At 33.8% G+C, this 19,293-nt stretch overlaps 1 protein-coding gene across 4 annotated transcripts in view; it reads right to left on the reverse strand.

Annotated features, from left to right (window-relative positions):
- Positions 1 to 2,479: 2,479 nt before the first annotated feature.
- Positions 2,480 to 19,293, reverse strand: part of RUNDC3B (RUN domain containing 3B) — a 140,614-nt gene continuing 123,800 nt past the window's right edge. For all 4 annotated transcript variants that reach the window (XM_012779552.2, XM_076006461.1, XM_012779557.3 and 1 more), the window contains 2 exons: positions 18,952 to 19,073; positions 2,480 to 5,851 (listed from right to left, as the gene is read on the reverse strand). In XM_012779552.2, the coding sequence (XP_012635006.1) occupies positions 5,706 to 5,851; positions 18,952 to 19,073 (268 nt within the window). In that variant the 3' untranslated portion in view covers positions 2,480 to 5,705. The remainder of the gene's footprint in view (positions 5,852 to 18,951; positions 19,074 to 19,293) is intronic.

Below are 19,293 nucleotides of genomic sequence, written 5' to 3' on the forward strand. Positions count from 1 at the left end.
ATCACCAGAATAACATATATTATACCCAATAGAGAATTTTCCATCTCTTACTCTCTCCGCTTTTAATTCTCCAGTGTCCATTATGCCACTCTATGTGTCCTCACATAGCCTTGGTTTAGCTCCTACTCATAAGTGAGAACATGTTAATAGAATTAGTGGGCGGAGTGACAAATTAAAATACAAAAGTACAAATAGAGTGATGCATCTTTCTTAGGTGCTGACCTAACTAGACCTTCCTTCTTAACCCCCAAAGACACACCCTCTTCTACATTAATATCACTCTAGTCTCCAATTACACCATTGACACTTTACTCCACGTGTTTTTTTCCCTGCCCACTTCTGCTACCAGGGCAGTGCCTTCCAATCCTTGCCGCTGGTCTCCGGGCTGCTCCGGTGGTCTCAGCCTCCAGTTCTCCTCCGCAGCCTCCTCCCGTGGAGTCTCCCGGGGTCTCAGGTACCCCTCCTTCCGGCCCTCGTCCGCTGTATGCTCGTCTTCTTGCTTCTTTCCTCTAGTTTCTGCTAGAATCTGTCTTTTCTGCAGGGACCCTCTGTCTGGCGGTGTTATTCATCCGCCATCTTGCTCTACCCCCCTACCAATAGAGTCTTTAACAGTGTTCTTGGTAATGTGATGTTTCTAGAAGTTTTTATTTGATTAATATTAATGTTAAATTTTCTAACATTCACTTTTAATTAAATGTAAACATTTTAAGAATAACTCTTTTGAATATAAGTATTAGATGCTGTGACCTCTAATATAATACATATCTGACTTTTTAAAAAGTAGGTATGGAGTTGAAATAATTTTTTTCCTGTGAAAACTATTATGCTTATTTAACCACATATGCCTTTAAATCCCCCCCCCCCTTTGTTCTGCTTTCATTTTTTTTTTTTTTTTTGAGACAGAGTCTCACTTTGTTGCCCAGGCTAGAGTGAGTGCCGTGGCGTCAGCCTGGCTCACAGCAACCTCAAACTCCTGGGCTCAAGTGATCCTCCTGCCTCAGCCTCCCGAGTAGCTGGGACTACAGGCATGCGCCACCATGCCTGGCTAATTTTTTTTTTGTATATATATTTTTAGTTGGTCAATTAATTTCTTTCTATTTTTGGTAGAGACGGGGTCTTGCTCAGGCTGGTTTCGAACTCCTGACCTTGAGCAATCCGCCCGCCTCGGCCTCCCAAAGTGCTAGGATTACAGGCGTGAGCCACCGCGCCCGGCCTGCTTTCATTTTTTAATCTAGCAATATTTATTCAGACCTTTTATATGGTAGGCAGTATAAAAAGCACTAGAGATATGAAGACATTTCCTATATAGGAGGTTTCAGAGATGTGATTGACAGAAGTATGCCAAGGGCATTTTAGGAAATCTGAGGTGCTCTTTACTCAGCCCTGGGGACAGAGAAGGAGTAGTATGGAAATCTAAGACTTGGACTGACCAGCAATTCAATTAAACATGCAGAGAGTCTCAATAACGCAACAGAATTTAGTCCATGTGGATTGAGCAGAGTGTATATACATGGGACTGTGGTAGGAGATCAGATTAGGAATATGGTCAGAGGCCTTGTGTGCCAAAGGAAGAAGACGACAACAATAGGAAGACAATCTAAAAGTTTTTGTTTATACTAAAGTATACTTTAAAATATGCCATAATGACAAAAATAAAATTTTATCTTCCCCTTCCTATCAGTTAAAAAGAACAAATGCTAATGCTAAATAGAAGCTGCTTTGCTTACAGAAGAGCAAAGTGAACTGATTTAGAATATTTTAAGAACCCTGAGGTTTAAAGCAGTCTTTTGACACTTCAGAGGTAATCTAATGTTAGTTTGGTAAAATCTGGATATTTTACTTAATGGTAGGAACTTAAAGGATTTTCATAAGTTGTAAATTTGAGACACATTTATAACCACTTGAAAACTTGTACATAAAGCTAATAAAAATGACTTAACTGATTTGGTTTACTTTTGTAAGGTTTCTGCCAATCATAATTAGTAGCAGCTTTAATTAGCATTTATCGCTTTACAACTTATATACAGGATTTCATTTAATGCTGACATCATCCAGGTGCAATCACTTAGGCAAAGAAGATGGTGATGATTCTTATCATAGGTGAGAAAATGAACATGACTATTATGTAATTAAATCAGTAACACTGCCACAGAACCACTACTAACCTGTACCACCACTTCAGTAGATGTTTTATATTCTAGTGTATCATATTACTATCTAAAAATAGTGTTTCCTTTGATACGAGTTGAAATACGAATTTCTCCAATTCCATCTTCATATTAGAATTTTAGAATTGCAATATTCTTCTAAAATGCTAATATTCCCATATATTAACTTTTTAAAACAATAAAGGTTATTTCAAAAATAAATAAAATGCTAATATTCTTCATATTAGGATACCACATTTGTTGAAACAAAGCATCAGTGTACAACTTGAATCGGGTAATTTTTTGTCAAGGAAAAAATAAGACCACTAATGCATGGTACAAAATTTTTAATATACATGCAACAAGTATAGTATATCAAGGCAACAAAATACACATGGAAATATTGGCATGTAATTCAGCATTTTTGGGGGGTGTAAACTGTAAACACTACCACCTAAAATTAAAGATTGAGACATATGTTATTTCCTCATGCAAACAATAACAAACTATCTTTAGTGTGAAATGAACTGTGTAGAAACCTTATTTCATAAAAGCAGATGAATTTTATACCAAGAGCTCCAAAAAAGGAGGAAAAATCATGATCCTCAGATGTTATGTTTAAATCTGCATTTAGCAGCATGTTAAGATGCACAAATTACTGTATACATTAGACAAATCTGAAAATTTTTATCATTTATGGAATCTTGGTTTTCCTTCTACATTATAAAAATGTATGGGAAAAAATTAATTTTTTTAATTACTAAAGGATAATGTCAGTTGAGAGTGGACCATGAATGATAAACCATTTAAATATTTTGATGGTTCTTAGGAAAGCAGCAATAATGCTCAAACCAACCTAAGATTTTCAAAGTTCCTCTCCTTATCCATTTCCTCACTCCGAAAGTTTTCATTGTCCTCTAACTTCCTTCTATCCTCAATGCTGATTAAAAACTGCTTTGGATACCTCACTCACAGTAAGGTATACAGAACTGAGAATAAAGGTACCATTTCTCAAGAATATTTGCATTTCTACAAGTGTTAAAGCCTTAAGCTAAAGTAATAAAGCTCTAAGTGTATTCTGGCACATCTAAGATAACTTATTTTAAGGGCTTCTAGGTCTCCTTTGTCCCTGAACTGGCATTGTTTGTACTGTCTTACATAGAAGACTGGCCTTGTTACTATTATCTTAAATTCCAAAGTATGATACTAAGCTCTAAATATTACAGAGAACTACCCTACCTACATTTCTAATACAAAGAATGAATGTAGTAAGTTCAGCTCTTCTTGCCTCTTCTCAATAAAATAGATTTAAGAGGAACATTCTTCCTATTATGTCAAAGCTACTAAGCCTGAGTGTAATGTTTTATTAATAAACAAAAATACCCTAGGAAATCCCCAATAAGTACTGTGGCCTCTTCATGTAAACAATATAAAAAACTTCTTTGGCACAACTAATCATGTTTTCTTCATATTACTTACTATAGAAAATATACTCCACACATTTTCAATATGGTAGAATTTTTAGGGATGAAAGCTGTTTTAAAAATTGCAAAAAGATTTAAAATACAGATTATAGCTTTTTAAAAAAAACTAATTTACCTATAGAAATGTAGGGATTTTTAACATCATTTTAAAATGAGATTATGGTATGATTAATGATAGAGGCTATCAAACACATGACACAAATTCATTGTTGTACAAAAAGGAAAAAACCCAGCACTGTATGTCAGACATATTTATTGTTAAGTATGCTGATTACCTTACTGATCTTTGTTTAAAAGCTTCTCAAATCCTTAATTGAACTTGCACTCTTTCTTGATAAAACAGTTTTTCAACATTTGTTCTACATTTTGAAATGTTCCCAACTTTTGGGGGATACTTGATCATATTTTTAAATTGATCACCTTTTAAGAAAATCTTGGGAAAACAAGAAATTTATTCATGTTTACCTAAATGGCCTAAAATACAGGTAGTCCCCGGGTTATGCATGACCCAACTTTCAGCATTCCATATTTAATGAATGGGCTCCCAAGGCACCCCTTAAAGATAATTTATAATTAATAATTCAGGAACTAGTTTCTTCCATGCATGTGAAACCCACATGGCATAAGCGGTTTGTTGGTACAGCATCTTTATGCTATGCTAATGGCTAGTCTCATAGGGAAGTAGCTGATAGAAACTTAAGAACATGAAGAATCAGAAGATCCAGAGCCAAGAAAGTTTATGACAAAAGAATTAGCTGATGCCTTCTGTCTTGTAGCAGGATTTGCTAAGCTTGAGGAGCAAGGTACTGACAATGAGCAGTTTACAAAAGTTTACCGTGCAGTTAGTGAGAATATCAGCTGCTACAAGGCCATTTATGATGAAAAAGAAAAAAGCTTTGCAAACAACCCTAGATACCTTTTTCAAGAAACTGACTTCAGTGGTAAGCTCCCCACCTCCAGCAACAGAATCAAATCCTGATTCTTCAGCTCCCACTCCATCCTCTCCAGCACCATCTCCATCATCTTCTGATTAATGTCAGCTGCCTTCTTGCTTCAAAAATACCCCTTCCACTAACAAGACATTGATGCAGTATTAGGTGATTGTTAACCTTTAATATTCTTTTTTTGAAATTTCTCCTCTCACCTATTTAAACTTTCTGTATGAGTTTGTTTTTATGTTCTGTTTTTGACTTAAAAAGAGCACAATAGTTTCTGTAACCTCTTATTATATGTTACAGGGATATTGTTAGTATTACAGTATGACACTGTATTATTACCACATATGAGCCATTATAGTATTATTATTATTACTACCATATACGTGCTGTTAATCAGGGATCCAAGTTACATGCAAATCCTACCTAAAGACGTTCTCAGGAATGTTATCTCATCTGTAACCCAGGAACTGCCTGTACTATAAAATACTTATGGCCTAACAAATTAAGTCAGTAACTGCCTAAACAGGCACATTCCTACAAAATGTATAAAATATTAAGTGGAATGTTGATACCAAATGATAAATGTTAAAAGAAAAACTTAATAAACCACTGTGAAAATGCAGCTGAGAACCTTCCCCGGATATTAACAAAGTATTTAAACATTAGAACTTATGAGAAATTAATGAAAAAATGAAATTAATAATTCATCTTTTTTTTTTGAAAATCTAACCACTGAATAAAAGAGTGAAAAAATATTTAGCTTAAGTCTCTGGAATAAAACCATAAACTCAGTCTCTGGCCACTCAGATACATTTAAACATATAAAAATCAGCTGAATAATAAATATGTACATTTTGCAATGAATTATTAATTTGGAGGATCTTTGAAAGTTTTTTTTAAGTTTACTCATTTTTAAACTTCCTCAATGACAAATATAAGAATTTTTAAAATGAAAAATGGCAGGATCATTATGTTTTTCACCCAGAAGTTTACATGGAGTGGACTGAACTCTCTAAGCAATAGAATTCCAGACATGTAGCAGAACAATGTAAAATTTCAGAGGTCATCCCCACAGTCAAACTTATGTGAAGAGAACATTTACAACATAAAAACATTCAGCTTTTACATAAAATTTTTCAGGATGGAGTTAGGCCTGGACTTGTCATATCTGTTATAGGACTTGCAAGGTAGTCGTTAGATTTTAGGCTTGTTAGAGACTTGTAACTTGCCACTGATGTTAGAGACCCACAGAGACCAAGTAATGAGGGAGTATCTTCTTTACCTGAAAATTAGGATAAAATAACAAAGAATTAATGGCCCTTCAAAAATGATACCAATAAGATCCTAAAACTATTAGAAACTTCCATACTTACAAGGTAGTGCACATATATCTAGCTGTGAAGTCAACAATTTCAACATGTTTGATCTTTCAGCAGTTTCAGTATCACCCATAAAAACATTACACACGATTATTTGTGCTTATAAAATTCTAATATAACTATGTTTTAGAGCAAAAAGGAAATGTTCATGGAATATTCAGCCAAAGAATGAAGAGAATGAAATAGTCTTTAGCAGCAATGTGGATAGCTCTGGAAGCCATTATCTTAAGTAAAATAAGTCAGACAGAGAAGGACAAATGCCACATGTTCTCACTTATAATTGGGAGCTAAATAACATTCATGTGAATGTAGCATGTGGAATGATAGTGGAGACTTTGAAGGGTTGGGGGGAGAAGATGATAAATTACAGATATAATGTATGTTAGCTGGTGATGGGTACCCTAAAAGCCCTGACTTCACTACTATGCAATCTATGCATGTAACAAAATTACACTTGTACCCTATAAATTTATACCAATAAAAAACAAAGTGTTTTTTTTTTTTGAGAACATGTTCCCATTATGTTAATAATAATAATAAAAATCTAAATAACAGTAACAGTGCCCAGACCACAGAAATACCAGGAAATCCATTCTTTGGTATGATAATACATTAGAAGAAGATTGATCCTGGTCAGATTAGACTGCCCCAAAATAGGAAGATTTGATGTGTTCACTTAAGAAATCTTCACTTAATGAACATTTACTTAGTATCTACGATGCATAAGGAATGTTGCTAAGTGCTGAACTTCAGTAGACCCATAAAGGAGGAATGGTAGAAGCCGAGGTTTCCACAGCCAAAGTAAAATAAGTTCTCCCCAGAACTAAGTTTATACCCACAGTGTGCAAATACCAGCTGTAAGTCGTTTGCTTGGGGCTGTGAAAGGCTAAGGTCTTTGAAAATTAGCAGGTTTCCAAAGGTGGAAAACTTAGGTTATACTCACAGTTACAGAAGCATAAGCTGAGCCACATATCAAATGTTTCTGAATATTATATATTGTTTCAAACAGCCCTTCTGAAGTGTTCCCATAGTGCTTTGTACTTACTCCACCCTGTCACTCACTGTATGGTAACTCTGGGGATACTCCCTCCTTTATTAGACTATAAACTCTTAGAGAAAGAACATGGACTTTGTTGTGTCCATTATTATATTCACAGTGCCTAGTGCACAGTAGATGCTCATTAAATAACTGCATAATTAATGAACAGTGATTCAGTGGCACTGCATTGGGACTCAAGAAAGTTCTTATGTCCTTTTTAGCTGTGTGACCTTGGGTAAGGCATCTTCTCTGGGCCTATTCTCTCCTTTGAAATGGGAACAGACACCAGAGCATGACTGGCTATGCCATCTAACTTCATAGTTTGCTGACCAGTAAAATATAGGACAATATAACAGGTGTTCAGAAAGGATATGGAAGAGTAGTTGTTACATTCAGATTTAAAATGTTTACCATATTCTGTTAGGATCAAAAGGTATATATGCTCTAAACACCCTTTTAATGTTTAAGCTTAGAGCTTCATTTTAGGCCAAAATCAGCTCTCTGGAGTGCTTGCTAAATTTCCATGGATTCAACTGCTTTGAATAGTTTCTCCAAATTTCTACTTCATTATAGACCCTGAATCTTTTAAAAAGATTTATTTCTAATTATTTATAAGTAAAATCTATAAGTATCCCCATTTTGGAAATGGAGATAAGTATGTGCCCAAGAGGTCCATAAACACAGTAAGAAAAAATAATTGAAATCAAAGCCCTCTGAATTCAGAAACTGCATTCTTGGTCACACTCTTGTATAGAAGGGAGTCCTTGAAGCCTTTTACATAGGGAATTACATGTTTAGTTTGTATTTTAAATACTTTGAGGCTCTGCAAAACATGATTTTAAAGTACATAAATAAATAAATAATAAAATGGATGTGGAGAAATAAGTCATTGGCTATGGCAGTTGTCTGAACCAGGTTGGTAGTAGAAGGGATACAGATAAAGAACAGAGTATAGAAATCTTTAGGAAGTCAAAGTGGTAGGAGTTGGTGATAGCAAAATGTTAGGTGGGAGGAGCCATGGATGACTCAGTAGGTTTTTAGAACTGATAAGTGAATGGTGAGATCACCAACTCTAAGGAAAAAAAATTTGGAGTGGGAAGGGAGAAGTCAATGGGAACAGAGAGAGGCAGTGAATATGTTTCCTAATTTTAAGGAATGCTTAAAGAGATGCCTTAGCTCCTATCATAAACCCATAAATATAGGAAACATTTTATATGAAACTGTTATGTAAGGACCATGTCACCTCTTGTTTGAGAAAAGGGGTGTTTATCACTTTAGGCAATAAAATTTCAAACAGTTGGAACCAATGGGTATTACAGTTGTATCTGGCCAGGAGAAAGTTGTTTTTGCATGTACTTGTGTGAACTTGGTCACATTATTCATGATGGTATCACTTTAACCAAGTTACTTGTGTGCCAAGTTATATGCTGCCTGAATGCCTTTAAAAACATAATTTGGCCGGGCGCAGTGTCTCATGCCTGTAATCCTACCACTCTGGGAGGCCAAGGCAGGTGGACTGCTTAAAGTCAGAAGTTTGAAACCAGCCTGAGCAAGAGCGAGACCCCATCTCTACTATAAATAGAAAGAAATTAATTGGCCAACTAATATAGAGAGAAAAAATTAGCCAGGCATGGTGGTGCATGCCTGTAGTCCCAGCTACTCGGGATGCTGAGGCAGTAGGATTGCTTGAGCCCAGGAGTTTGAGGTTGCTGTGAGCTAGGCTGACGCCATGGCACTCACTCTAACCTGGGCAACAAAGTGAGACTCTGTCTCAAAAAAACCCCACATAATTTAGCCTTAAAATGAAAAGCTATTAGTTTGCAGAAAAGCATGAAAACAGCTGGACATAAATTTCATATTACTGAAGCAAACATTTGCCATTAGAGGAATTACTGCAATTCATATCTTCTTATAAAATAACATTGAGTGCTTGTAAAAAAAAGAAATCTCTAAGAAAGGAAAATACCCTGCAAGTAGATGAAGCTTTGTGACATTCAAAAGCAGTACTTATTACATGCCAAACATGTAACTGAGGTAGGAAAAATTCCTCAGAATAGATGAAAGAAATTTTGAAACAACAGGAAATTGGTGATTGAATCATGCATCATGCTGGATTTCTGTTAAGATTTTAGTCAGTTTGTCATAGAATTCCTGTGACCTTTGAAGAGAAGCTATTTAAACTTCCAGAAGCACTTGATTTAATTGAGGAAGAAAACAAAACTAAGTTAGGCAAATTGAAAGTGGCTACATAAAAATGTGAAGGATGCTTGTTGGTAGCTTGAAAGAAAATTCCTATAACGGTGGAGTACTATTTGAGGAAACCGTTCACTGTTCACATAGAGGATCATATTGTGAGGAAAAACATGCTCACTGTTAGAAGACATAGTCTCTGAACATATGAAGTTCTAGGAATACTCTGAGCAACTGAATTCACTTATATATAAATTCATTTTTATATAAATACATATAGGAGTAAAATATAATTTTTAAAATCCATGCTTAAAGTCTAAAAGAAGCAGTGATCAATCTGAAGATTAAATTAAGAAAATTCCATTTATAATAGCATCTAAAAGAATAACATACTTAGGAATAAATATAAGCACAGAAGTGCAAGAGTTGTACACTGAAAACTATAAAATACTGCTAAATTAAAGATGATCTAAATAAATGGAAAAACATCCTAACTTTCCAAGGATTGGAAGACAATAGTTAATATGGAAATACTCCCCAAGTATCTGTAGGTTCAATGCAATCCCCGTCAGAATTCTAACTGCCCTTTTTTCAGAAATGACAAGCTGATTCTACAATTCACATGGAAATGCAAACAACCCCAAAGAGCACAAACAACATTGAAAACAACAAAGTTGTAGGACTCAACCTGGTTTCAAAACTAACTACAAAGCTTAAGTAAAAAAGACAATGTGATAATGGCATAAGGATAGTGTGGTAATGGTATAAACACATAGACCAATGGAATAGAATTGAGAATCCATTAAATCACAACTTGGTAAGAGGAAAAAAAAACCAGAAAAAAGAACTGAGAATCCAGAAATAAGCCCATCCATGTATGGTCAATGGATTTCAACAGAGCTCCAAGATCATTTAATGGGGAAAAATAATCTTTTCAGCATATGACATAGAACAACTACATATCCACACAAAAAGAATTAATTCAAAATGGATCAAAGACCTATAAATATAAAAGCTAAAACTATATAACTCTTAGAAGGAAGCTAGGTTTAAATCTGCACCACCCCTAGCCAAGGCAACAATTTCTTAGATATGATACCAAAAGCACAAGCAACCAATGAAAAAATAGATAAAAGGCTCTTTATCAAAATTAAAAATTTTGAGAGTCAAAGGACACTAGTAAAGTGAAAAGATATCACTCAGAATGGGAGAAAATATTTGTAGTTCACATGTTTTATAAGGATCTGGTATCCAGAATATATAGAAAATACACATATTATATCTCATCAATAAAAAAGACAATGTGATTTTAAAATGGTGAAAGGATTTGAATGAACATTTCTCTAAAGATGATATACAATTGGCCAAAAAGCATGTGAAAAGATGCTCAACATCATTACTTATTAGGGAAATGCAATTCAAGACCACTATGAGATACTACATTAAACCACTAAGATAGCTATAATAAAAAAGTCAGACAATAACAAGTATTGGTAAGGGTGTAGAGAAATTGAAACCCTCATTGTTGGTGGGATTGTAAAATGGTGCTGCCACTTTGGGAAACAGGTCGGCAGTTCCTCAAATGGTCAAACACATGATATAGCCAATTCCATTACTAGGTATATACTCAAGAGAAATAAAAATATATGTTCACACAAAAACTTGTACACGAAGCTTCACAGCAGCATTATTCATAATAGCCAAAAAGTAGAAACAGCCAAATGCCCAACTGATGAACAGATAGGCAAATTAAGGTATATCCATACAATGGAATATTATTCAGCCATAACAAGAAATGGAGCACTGATATATGTTACAATGTTAATGAACCTTAAAAACATGCTAAGTCAAAAAAATCCACATATTTTTTTAAAAGCTACATATTATATGACTCTATTATATGAAATATCCAGAAAAGACAAATCCAAAGAGACAGAAAGTGGATTAGCAGTTACCAGGAGATAGGGGAGAGGGAATTGCAATTGAGTACTAATAGATACAGAGCTTCCTTTTTGGGTGTGATGGCAATGTTAGGGAATTAGTGGTGATGGTTATACAAAATTGTGAATATTCTAATCACCATTCATTGAATTGTATACTTCAAAATGGTCACTTTTATGTTATGAGAATTATATTTAAATAAAAAATGTTAAAGAAAGTCAAGATCTCTTTAAGTAAATATAAAAATGTTAAAAAATATGGAAATGTGCCATAGTTTAATTGTTGGCATTTTTTTCTTTTTTAGTGGTATATAAAATAATGATGTCTCTTAAAATCCAGGGTCTCTTAGATTTGATGAAATGCAGTAACTAGCATAATACCTGTTACATATGAGAGGTTTAATAAATGCTTCTTGAAAAAAAATAATTCTCAATTTTTCTATCAATGATTATAATACATTTAAATGCTGAAATTTTATTTAACAATCAGTAAGAATATAGAATTTCTTTTTGTTTTATGTCTCTTTACTATAATATTTATTTAAATATGTCCTTGAGGAATGTAAGTTTTGGAACTATTAAAAGGCATAAGAAAAAACTAATGCTTTTATGATTAATCAAAATTTTAGAATACATTTTTTTCAAGTTATAAGTAATAAATCTCCATTTCTTAAGACTCATCAGATGGAGATGTTAATGAAAATATTAACAGCATAAAGTATGTAAAAGTAACATTTACACTTCCATTACCAAAATTAACCACTTTTAACATCTTGACATTTTTGGCTTCCAGTTTTGTTTTGGGTTTTTTTTTTAAAAAAAAAGAAGGGAAAAAAAACATTTATTGTACTTGTAAAGACATATTAATTATAAAGCATTTAATCAAGGTAGTAAAGCATACAACAAATTTAAAAGATACTATATACTTATATACAGAAAGAAAAACAGAAACAATACTGCAAAATTGGGATGTCATTAATATCTTTTAATAAAAAGTTCATTTTTTTAAAAAACTGGAATTCAATATAAGACAATAAAAAAAACTGAACTTCTAAAAAAATTTTTTACCTCAAGAGTTAATATTTTTTATCTTAGCTCTTACACTATAAAAAAAGAGAAGAAAAATAAATAATAAAAAAGATAAAAAAAAGAAAAAAGTTAATATTTTTTAAAAAATTACTCTAAGCCTAGAGAGTATAAAAAACATTTATTGTTTTACCTATTGTGTTTGAGCTTTTTTCAACTACAAGCATCACTTTTACTCTCAAATCTCAACAGCAAAGAAAATAAGAGACCTAATTAGAAAACAAATAAAAGATCTGAAGAGAGATTTCACTGAAAAGGACACAGATAGCAAATAAAGATGTGAAAAGATGTTCAATATCATTATCCATCAATGAAATGCACATCAAAACCACAATGAGATATCACTGTGTATATTCCTATCAGAAATGGCTAAAATAAAAAATAGTGACATTAGTAAATGTTGACATGGATGTGAAGAAACTGAATCACTCATACATTGCTAATAAGAATGCAAAATGGTACAATTACTCTGAAAACCAGTTTGGCAGTTTCTCATACAACCCAGCAACTGTCCCTCTAGGTATTTATCCCAGAGAAATAAAGATTTATGTTTACACAAAACTCTGTAAAGGAATTTTCATAGCAATTTGTAGCCCCAAACTGGAAACAACCCAAATGTCTTTCAGCATGTAAATTGTTCAAAACAAAACAGAACTATACTACATCCACACCATGGAATACTTTTAGCCAAAAAAATAAATTAATTAACTAATTAATTATTGATACATACAACAACTTGGAAAGATCTCAAGTGAAAGATGCTGAGTGGAAAAAGCCAATCCCAATCATCTATATACTATATGTCTAAACTATATATACACACACACTATATAGAGAGAGTCTTACATATATGGTATGATTTATATATATAGCACTCTTGAAGTGACAAAATTATAGTAATAAAGAACAGATTATTGTTTGCCATTGATTAAAAATAGGAAGATACCAGGTATGGCTGAGAAGCTTGCGGGTGTGGATACAAAAGGGAAACACAAGGGATCCTTGTGGCAGTGGAACTATTCTATACCTTGATTGGTGGTGTAACACAAATCGATGTGTGCTTAAATGACATAAAACTAACTACACTATGAATACGTGTAAATCTGAATGAAATCAGTAAACTGTATTAATTTCAAGATCATGGCTTGAAAGATGTTACCACTGAGGTAAACTGGGTTAAGGGTACACCCAGTATCCTTCTCTATATTATTTCTTACAATTACATGTGAATCTATAATTATCACAAAATGAAAAAAAAAATTTTTAAAGGGGTAGCTATGGAAATTCTTTAAAATATAATAAGCATTCAGGAAAAAGTACAGAAAATGAAGGAATACTAAGTGAGCATAACCATGTGCATACATATTTTTATACTTAAGATGTACTTGGCCAGGCACCTTGGTGGCTCATGCCTGTAATCCCAGCACTCTGGGAGGCTGAGGCGGGCAGATTGCTCGAGGTCAGGAGTTCGAAACCAGCCTGAGCAAGAGCGAGACTCCCATCTCTACTATATATAGAAAGAAATTAATTGGCCAACTAATATGTATAGAAAAAATTAGCCAGACATGGCGGCACATGCTTGTTGTCCCAGCTACTTGGGAGGCTGAGGCAGAAGGATTGCTTGAGCCCAGGAGTTTGAGGTTGCTGTGAGCTAGGCTGACACCATGGCACTCACTCTAGCCTGGACAACAAAGCGAGATTCTGTCTCAAAAAATTAAAAAAAAAAAAAAAAGATGCACTTAAGTGTAAGTAAATTCCTAGGTGTGTGATTACTGAATTAGAAAGTAAAAGCATATGTAGGATTGTGTTAATTTTAAATTAATTTAGGGAAAAGTGATAAAGTATTTCTTTCAATTTGCTGAAATCTAATTTTGTATCTCTTAAGAATGATTTATAGTTTTCCTTATACAGGAACAAATTTAACAAGAAATGTGCTAAGTCTAAGTATTTTATCTCCTCTTTACTATTTAATTTGTTTTTCCCCTACCATTAGATTATCTCACTGGTTATTGTTTGTGCATGTAAAGGCTATCAATTTCTATATGATAATTTTGTATCTGCTACTTCATAGTACTGCACTTTATTTGTCTAGTGTTTTCCAGGTTCATGGAATCATCTGCAAAAATGTAATTCTCACGTCTCTACTTGAAGTTTCTTCTCTAAATACATTAACTAATATCTCTGGTAAAATGTTAAATAAGGGTGGAAACAATGGGTAGTTTACTTTGTTCCTGATATAAGTGTTTCCCCTTGATGTAAGATGCTGCCTTTAGGAAAAAGACATGCACACATATTCATATAAAGAAAGTATCCTTCAAACCTTTTTTCTTTTTTTTTTCCCCCCTAAACCTTTTTTCTTTCTTTCTTTTTTTTTTTTTTTTTTTTTGAGACAGAGTCTTGCTTTGTTGCCCAGGCTAGGGTGAGTGCCGTGGCATCAGCCCAGCTCACAGCAGCCTCAAACTCCTGGGCTCAAGCGATCCTCCTGCCTCAGCCTCCCGAGTAGCTGGGACTATAGGCATGTGCCACCATGCCTGGCTAATTTTTTCTATATATATTAGTTGGCCAATTAATTTCTATTTATAGTAGAGACGGGGTCTCACTCTTGCTCAGGCTGGTTTCGAACTCCTGACCTCGAGCAATCTGCCCTCCTCAGCCTCCCAGAGTGCTAGGACTACAGGCGTGAGCCATTGCACCCGGCCCCTTTTCTCTTGAATATTACATTATTTGGAAATTTTATATCAATATCCACAAGTGATAATGATCTATAATGTTTTATTTTTCCTACTATATTTATCAGGTTATACTTACTTACTAAAATCATAAAATTTTCCTTCATTTTCCATGTTTTGGAATAATAATTTATGAAGCATTGGTCTTTGACAATTAGAGTTCCCCTGAAAAAACATGTGAGGCTGGCCATTTTCTGTGGAGTAGTTCCTTAATAACTTTCTCTATTTCTTTTCTAGCAATTGGCCTGTTTAAGCTTTCTATCTCTAATGGATATAATTTTGGTAAAGTGTGTTTATATAGGAAACTATCCATTTCATCTAGGTTTTCAAATTCATTTGCATAGAGATCTGCAAAGTATTTGATGATTAGTCTGTAGTGATTTTTAAACAACTTCTTTTTCTATGATTGTTTCCCTTGTCAGTTCTTATTTTTATTTGTGCTTTCTCCTTTTTGTAATTAGCTATGTTTATAGTTTGTTGATTAAAATACAAGGTTTCTTGATTTGTTAATTAGATGTACTGTTTTTCTATTTTCTATCTCATTTATTTACAATTTTATCTTTATTATTTCCTTCCTTGTGTTTTTTGTTACTTTATTGTTCCATTCCTAGTATTTTGAGCTGGCAGGTATAATTTATTTATATGGTTGTATTAATTTTGTTTGGTTTATTTATTTATTTTTTTTTGGAGACAGAGTCTCACTGTGTCACCTGGGCTAGCGTGCAGTGTCATTATCTTAGCTCACTGCAACCTCAAACTCCTGGGCTCAAGCAACCAAACCCTCCTGCCTCAGCCTCCCAAGTACCTGGTTCTATAGGCATGTGCCACCAAGCCCATCTAATTTTTCTATTTTTTGTAGAGACAGGGTCTCACTCTTGCTCAGGCTGGTCTCGGATCCCTGGGCTTAAGCAATCCTCCCGCCTCAGCCTCCTACCTCAGCCTCCCAGAGTGCTAGGATTGAACAGGCATGAGCCACCATGCACAGCCTATGGTTATATTAATTTTTTTTCCTGCTTCACTATTGCTTTACTTCACTATTGTTTCATCAGCTTAATTATTTTTCTCAATTTATGCAATTTAAAAAATAATATTTTTGTATAGACAGTGTTTGCTCTTCAGGATTTCTGTGGACAAGTCTATTTGATTTGGATGTTCATGAAATTTTTAATTCAAGAGTATCTTTTTCTATGAGTATACCAAAGTATAGTTTCTTTAGTGTATGGCTTTAATTGAGGGAGAAGTATGCTATGGGTGAAAAGAATCTGTATCTTTCCATTTAAATTTTTTTTCTTTTTTTTTTACACAATCCTTATCTCTCTCTTTTACTTTTTTGCCTCCCCATTATAAGGTTTTCAAAATTGCTTGTTCTCTTTCTTTTAGTTCTTTTATAGGTTTCTGTTTACTCTTTTAACACTGCTTCTTTGCATTCTACACGTCCATTCTATCAGGACATTTTTTCATATTTTTACATTTAGGGTTGACTTTCTCTTTCTGGAGGTGATTTTAGTTCAATTTAGGCTTGCCACTAACATCCTAGTTCCTTCTTCTTTTGCACATGAAAGGGAACAAACACCCTGCTTGAATTTGGTGTTTATTTTTTTATTCACAGACAATTTGAAGTTTGTTCATTTAGTATCTTCTAGTTATGCTGAGAGGTTGGGTTTTCTATGGTTTTATTTTTTCTTGTTTTTAATTATATTTTTATAGGATATTTTTATTCAGATTTATATCACTGCCATTACCTCAGCTATCCAAAATTCCTTAGTTTTTTGGTTTTTTTTTTAAAGCCAGATTTGAGGATATTGAGAATTCTAGGAATCTCATCAACTCATCATGAGAATGTTTCTTTCCTGATCACCAGTATTTTTAGTCTAATAATGTTCATTATGTAACCCTCTTTTTTTCTTTTTGGGTTGCAGTTGGTGAATTTTTGCTTAATTTTTACTTTTTTAAACTTATTTTATTAAGTATTTGGGTGTAGAAATTCTGTAAGTAACTTTTAATCTGTTATTTAACCTGGAATTCTTAGACCCAATACATTATATAGTATCAAATTATTCATTATTACTCTTATCCTGTTGATATTAAAATAATATAAGAAATTAGATTAAAATCCTAAATAAATGTCTTTTAGATGAAGAGTCATCATAAATAAACCCACTCATAGTATGAATTAGTTTTTAAAATATACACATTCTAGATTATGACATTGAATCCAATTTACTATTGGATTTATCAAAAAAAAACTATCTACTAAAATATTACTAAGGCCCTTTGAAGAACGTTTCAACAACCAACTTAAAGGAAGCGGAAAATTCAGTTCAACATGATATTCACACAATGCTTAGGACTTCTAGTTAACTGAATTTTTAATTTATTCCTCACATGAATTTTTAATTTATGACCCTCTTTCATTATATACTTATTCTATCAAGAAATATTTAATAGTTGCCTATTAAGTATCACACTCTAGTAATACCAGTAATACACTGGTGAAAATGATGGATAAGATCTCTAACCTCATGAAGTTTACATTTCAAAGCTAGGAGTATAGACAAGAATCATAATAGAATGCATGGCAATAGAATAGAGTATGGGATGGGGGTAGAGATGGGGATGGGGATAGCTATTTAAGGTATGGCAGTGAAAGCTTCTTAGAAAGATGACATTTGTCTCCCTTAGATGTTCTGAGTAAAAAAAAAAAAAAAAAAAAAAAAAAAAAAAAAAGAAAGATGACATTTGAACACAGGCCTGATAAAATCTACCATGCAAAGATCTTAAGAATGAAGTTTCAGAACAGTGGGGAAAGCAAGTACCAAGATAGTCTAGGCAGGAACCAGCCTGAAGGAATGGTTAGAAAGTCAGTTTGCTGGGGTATTTAGAACAAGGAAAAGAATGGTATGAAATGACACAGAAGCTGGTAAGGAGAAGATCATGCAGGAGACCATGATAAGCAGTTTGGATTTTATTCTAATTGCCATTGAAAGCCACTGGGGAGTTTTAAGCAAGGTTATAATATATTTTCTGATTTATGTTTTAAAAGATCACTGATTACTATGTGGAGAATGGACTGTGAAAGGTCAAGAATAGGACAGGAGAGACCAATGAAAAGCTGTGGCTGCAGTCCAGCCAACAGGCTTGCTGCAGGTGGCTGAGACTAGGGTTGTAGTAATAGAGAAGATGAGAGTCTACATACATAGCATGTTTTATATGGAGAGCTGACAGGACATGTAGATAAATTCACTGTAATTTTAAGGAGAAAGAGAAGGATCTAGGGGAATGCCCATTTTCCAATAGAAAAGGCAGGGAAAAAAACTGGAGGCATTGGGGGAATGCAGGTTTCCAAGGTAAGGAGTTATCTTTCTTCCCCAGCTCTAGCCTATGCTGGGGGAGGGAAAGAAAAGAGCTTTGAATTAACTAGGCTACTGAAGTTTAAAACTGAATAGGTTGAGTCTTAGAAACTGAAATAGGACCATATTATTGAAAGTAGCCTGAAAAGTTATGGAATTGGACCAAGATGTTGTTCAGGAAGATGCAACCTAATAAGAAGAAAGGCTTATAATGCACATCTGAAAGTGGCAATAGGAAAAAATAATACACTTTTATGTTTGTTCCTTAAGTTATTCAGAGAACTCAAAAAATAATCAGGTACGAAAAGTGACTCAAGAACAAAGAAGTAGTTATATCAAAAGCTGCTGAGAAGTTTAATAGGGTAAAGACAGGGAACTGACTTCACTTCTCTACAATATGGTAGTGGTTGATCAATACAAAAGCCAAATTAGAGTGGGTAAAACAGAGTCCAGAAAGTGAGGAAACGAAGGTAACAATTTACAGAAAAGTCTTTTGAAGTTAGCCACAAGCATATGAGAAAGAAAGAAACAAGGGTACACCATTTTAAATCATAATGGCAGCTGAATTTCTAGTACACAGAGATGTTATGTTATTCTCTGGCAATCCTCTGCAACCAAAATATAGACAGTGTAGAAAACAGTAACTTTCAAATAGATTTTTGTTCTTACCTTCACTGATTAAATTTAATGTGTCCTGTTTTACATCTCCTTCTTGTGACTGGCTTGGATCCAGTGAAGTCTGAGAAAGGCTAACTTCTGCTGATAACTGGTCAAGACTTTGATAACTTTTCCTGTAAAATAAGGATGAAATACTACTTGAAGTTCTTCTCACAAAGAAGAATTTATAGAGACATTCTTTAATAATTTTCAATTTGTTGACTCTCTGGTTATTTTCTCCCCAACATTCCCCCTAAATTTTGCTTCATAGTCTTGGCTTCAATATTATCTCCATTACACTTTTCCCTCTACCCTATTTGGAGGTATATCTGTTTAATCCACTGAAAAATAGAA

The sequence above is a fragment of the Microcebus murinus genome, chromosome 9, assembly GCF_040939455.1.
Source record: "Microcebus murinus isolate Inina chromosome 9, M.murinus_Inina_mat1.0, whole genome shotgun sequence".
Lineage (NCBI taxonomy): Eukaryota > Metazoa > Chordata > Mammalia > Primates > Cheirogaleidae > Microcebus > Microcebus murinus.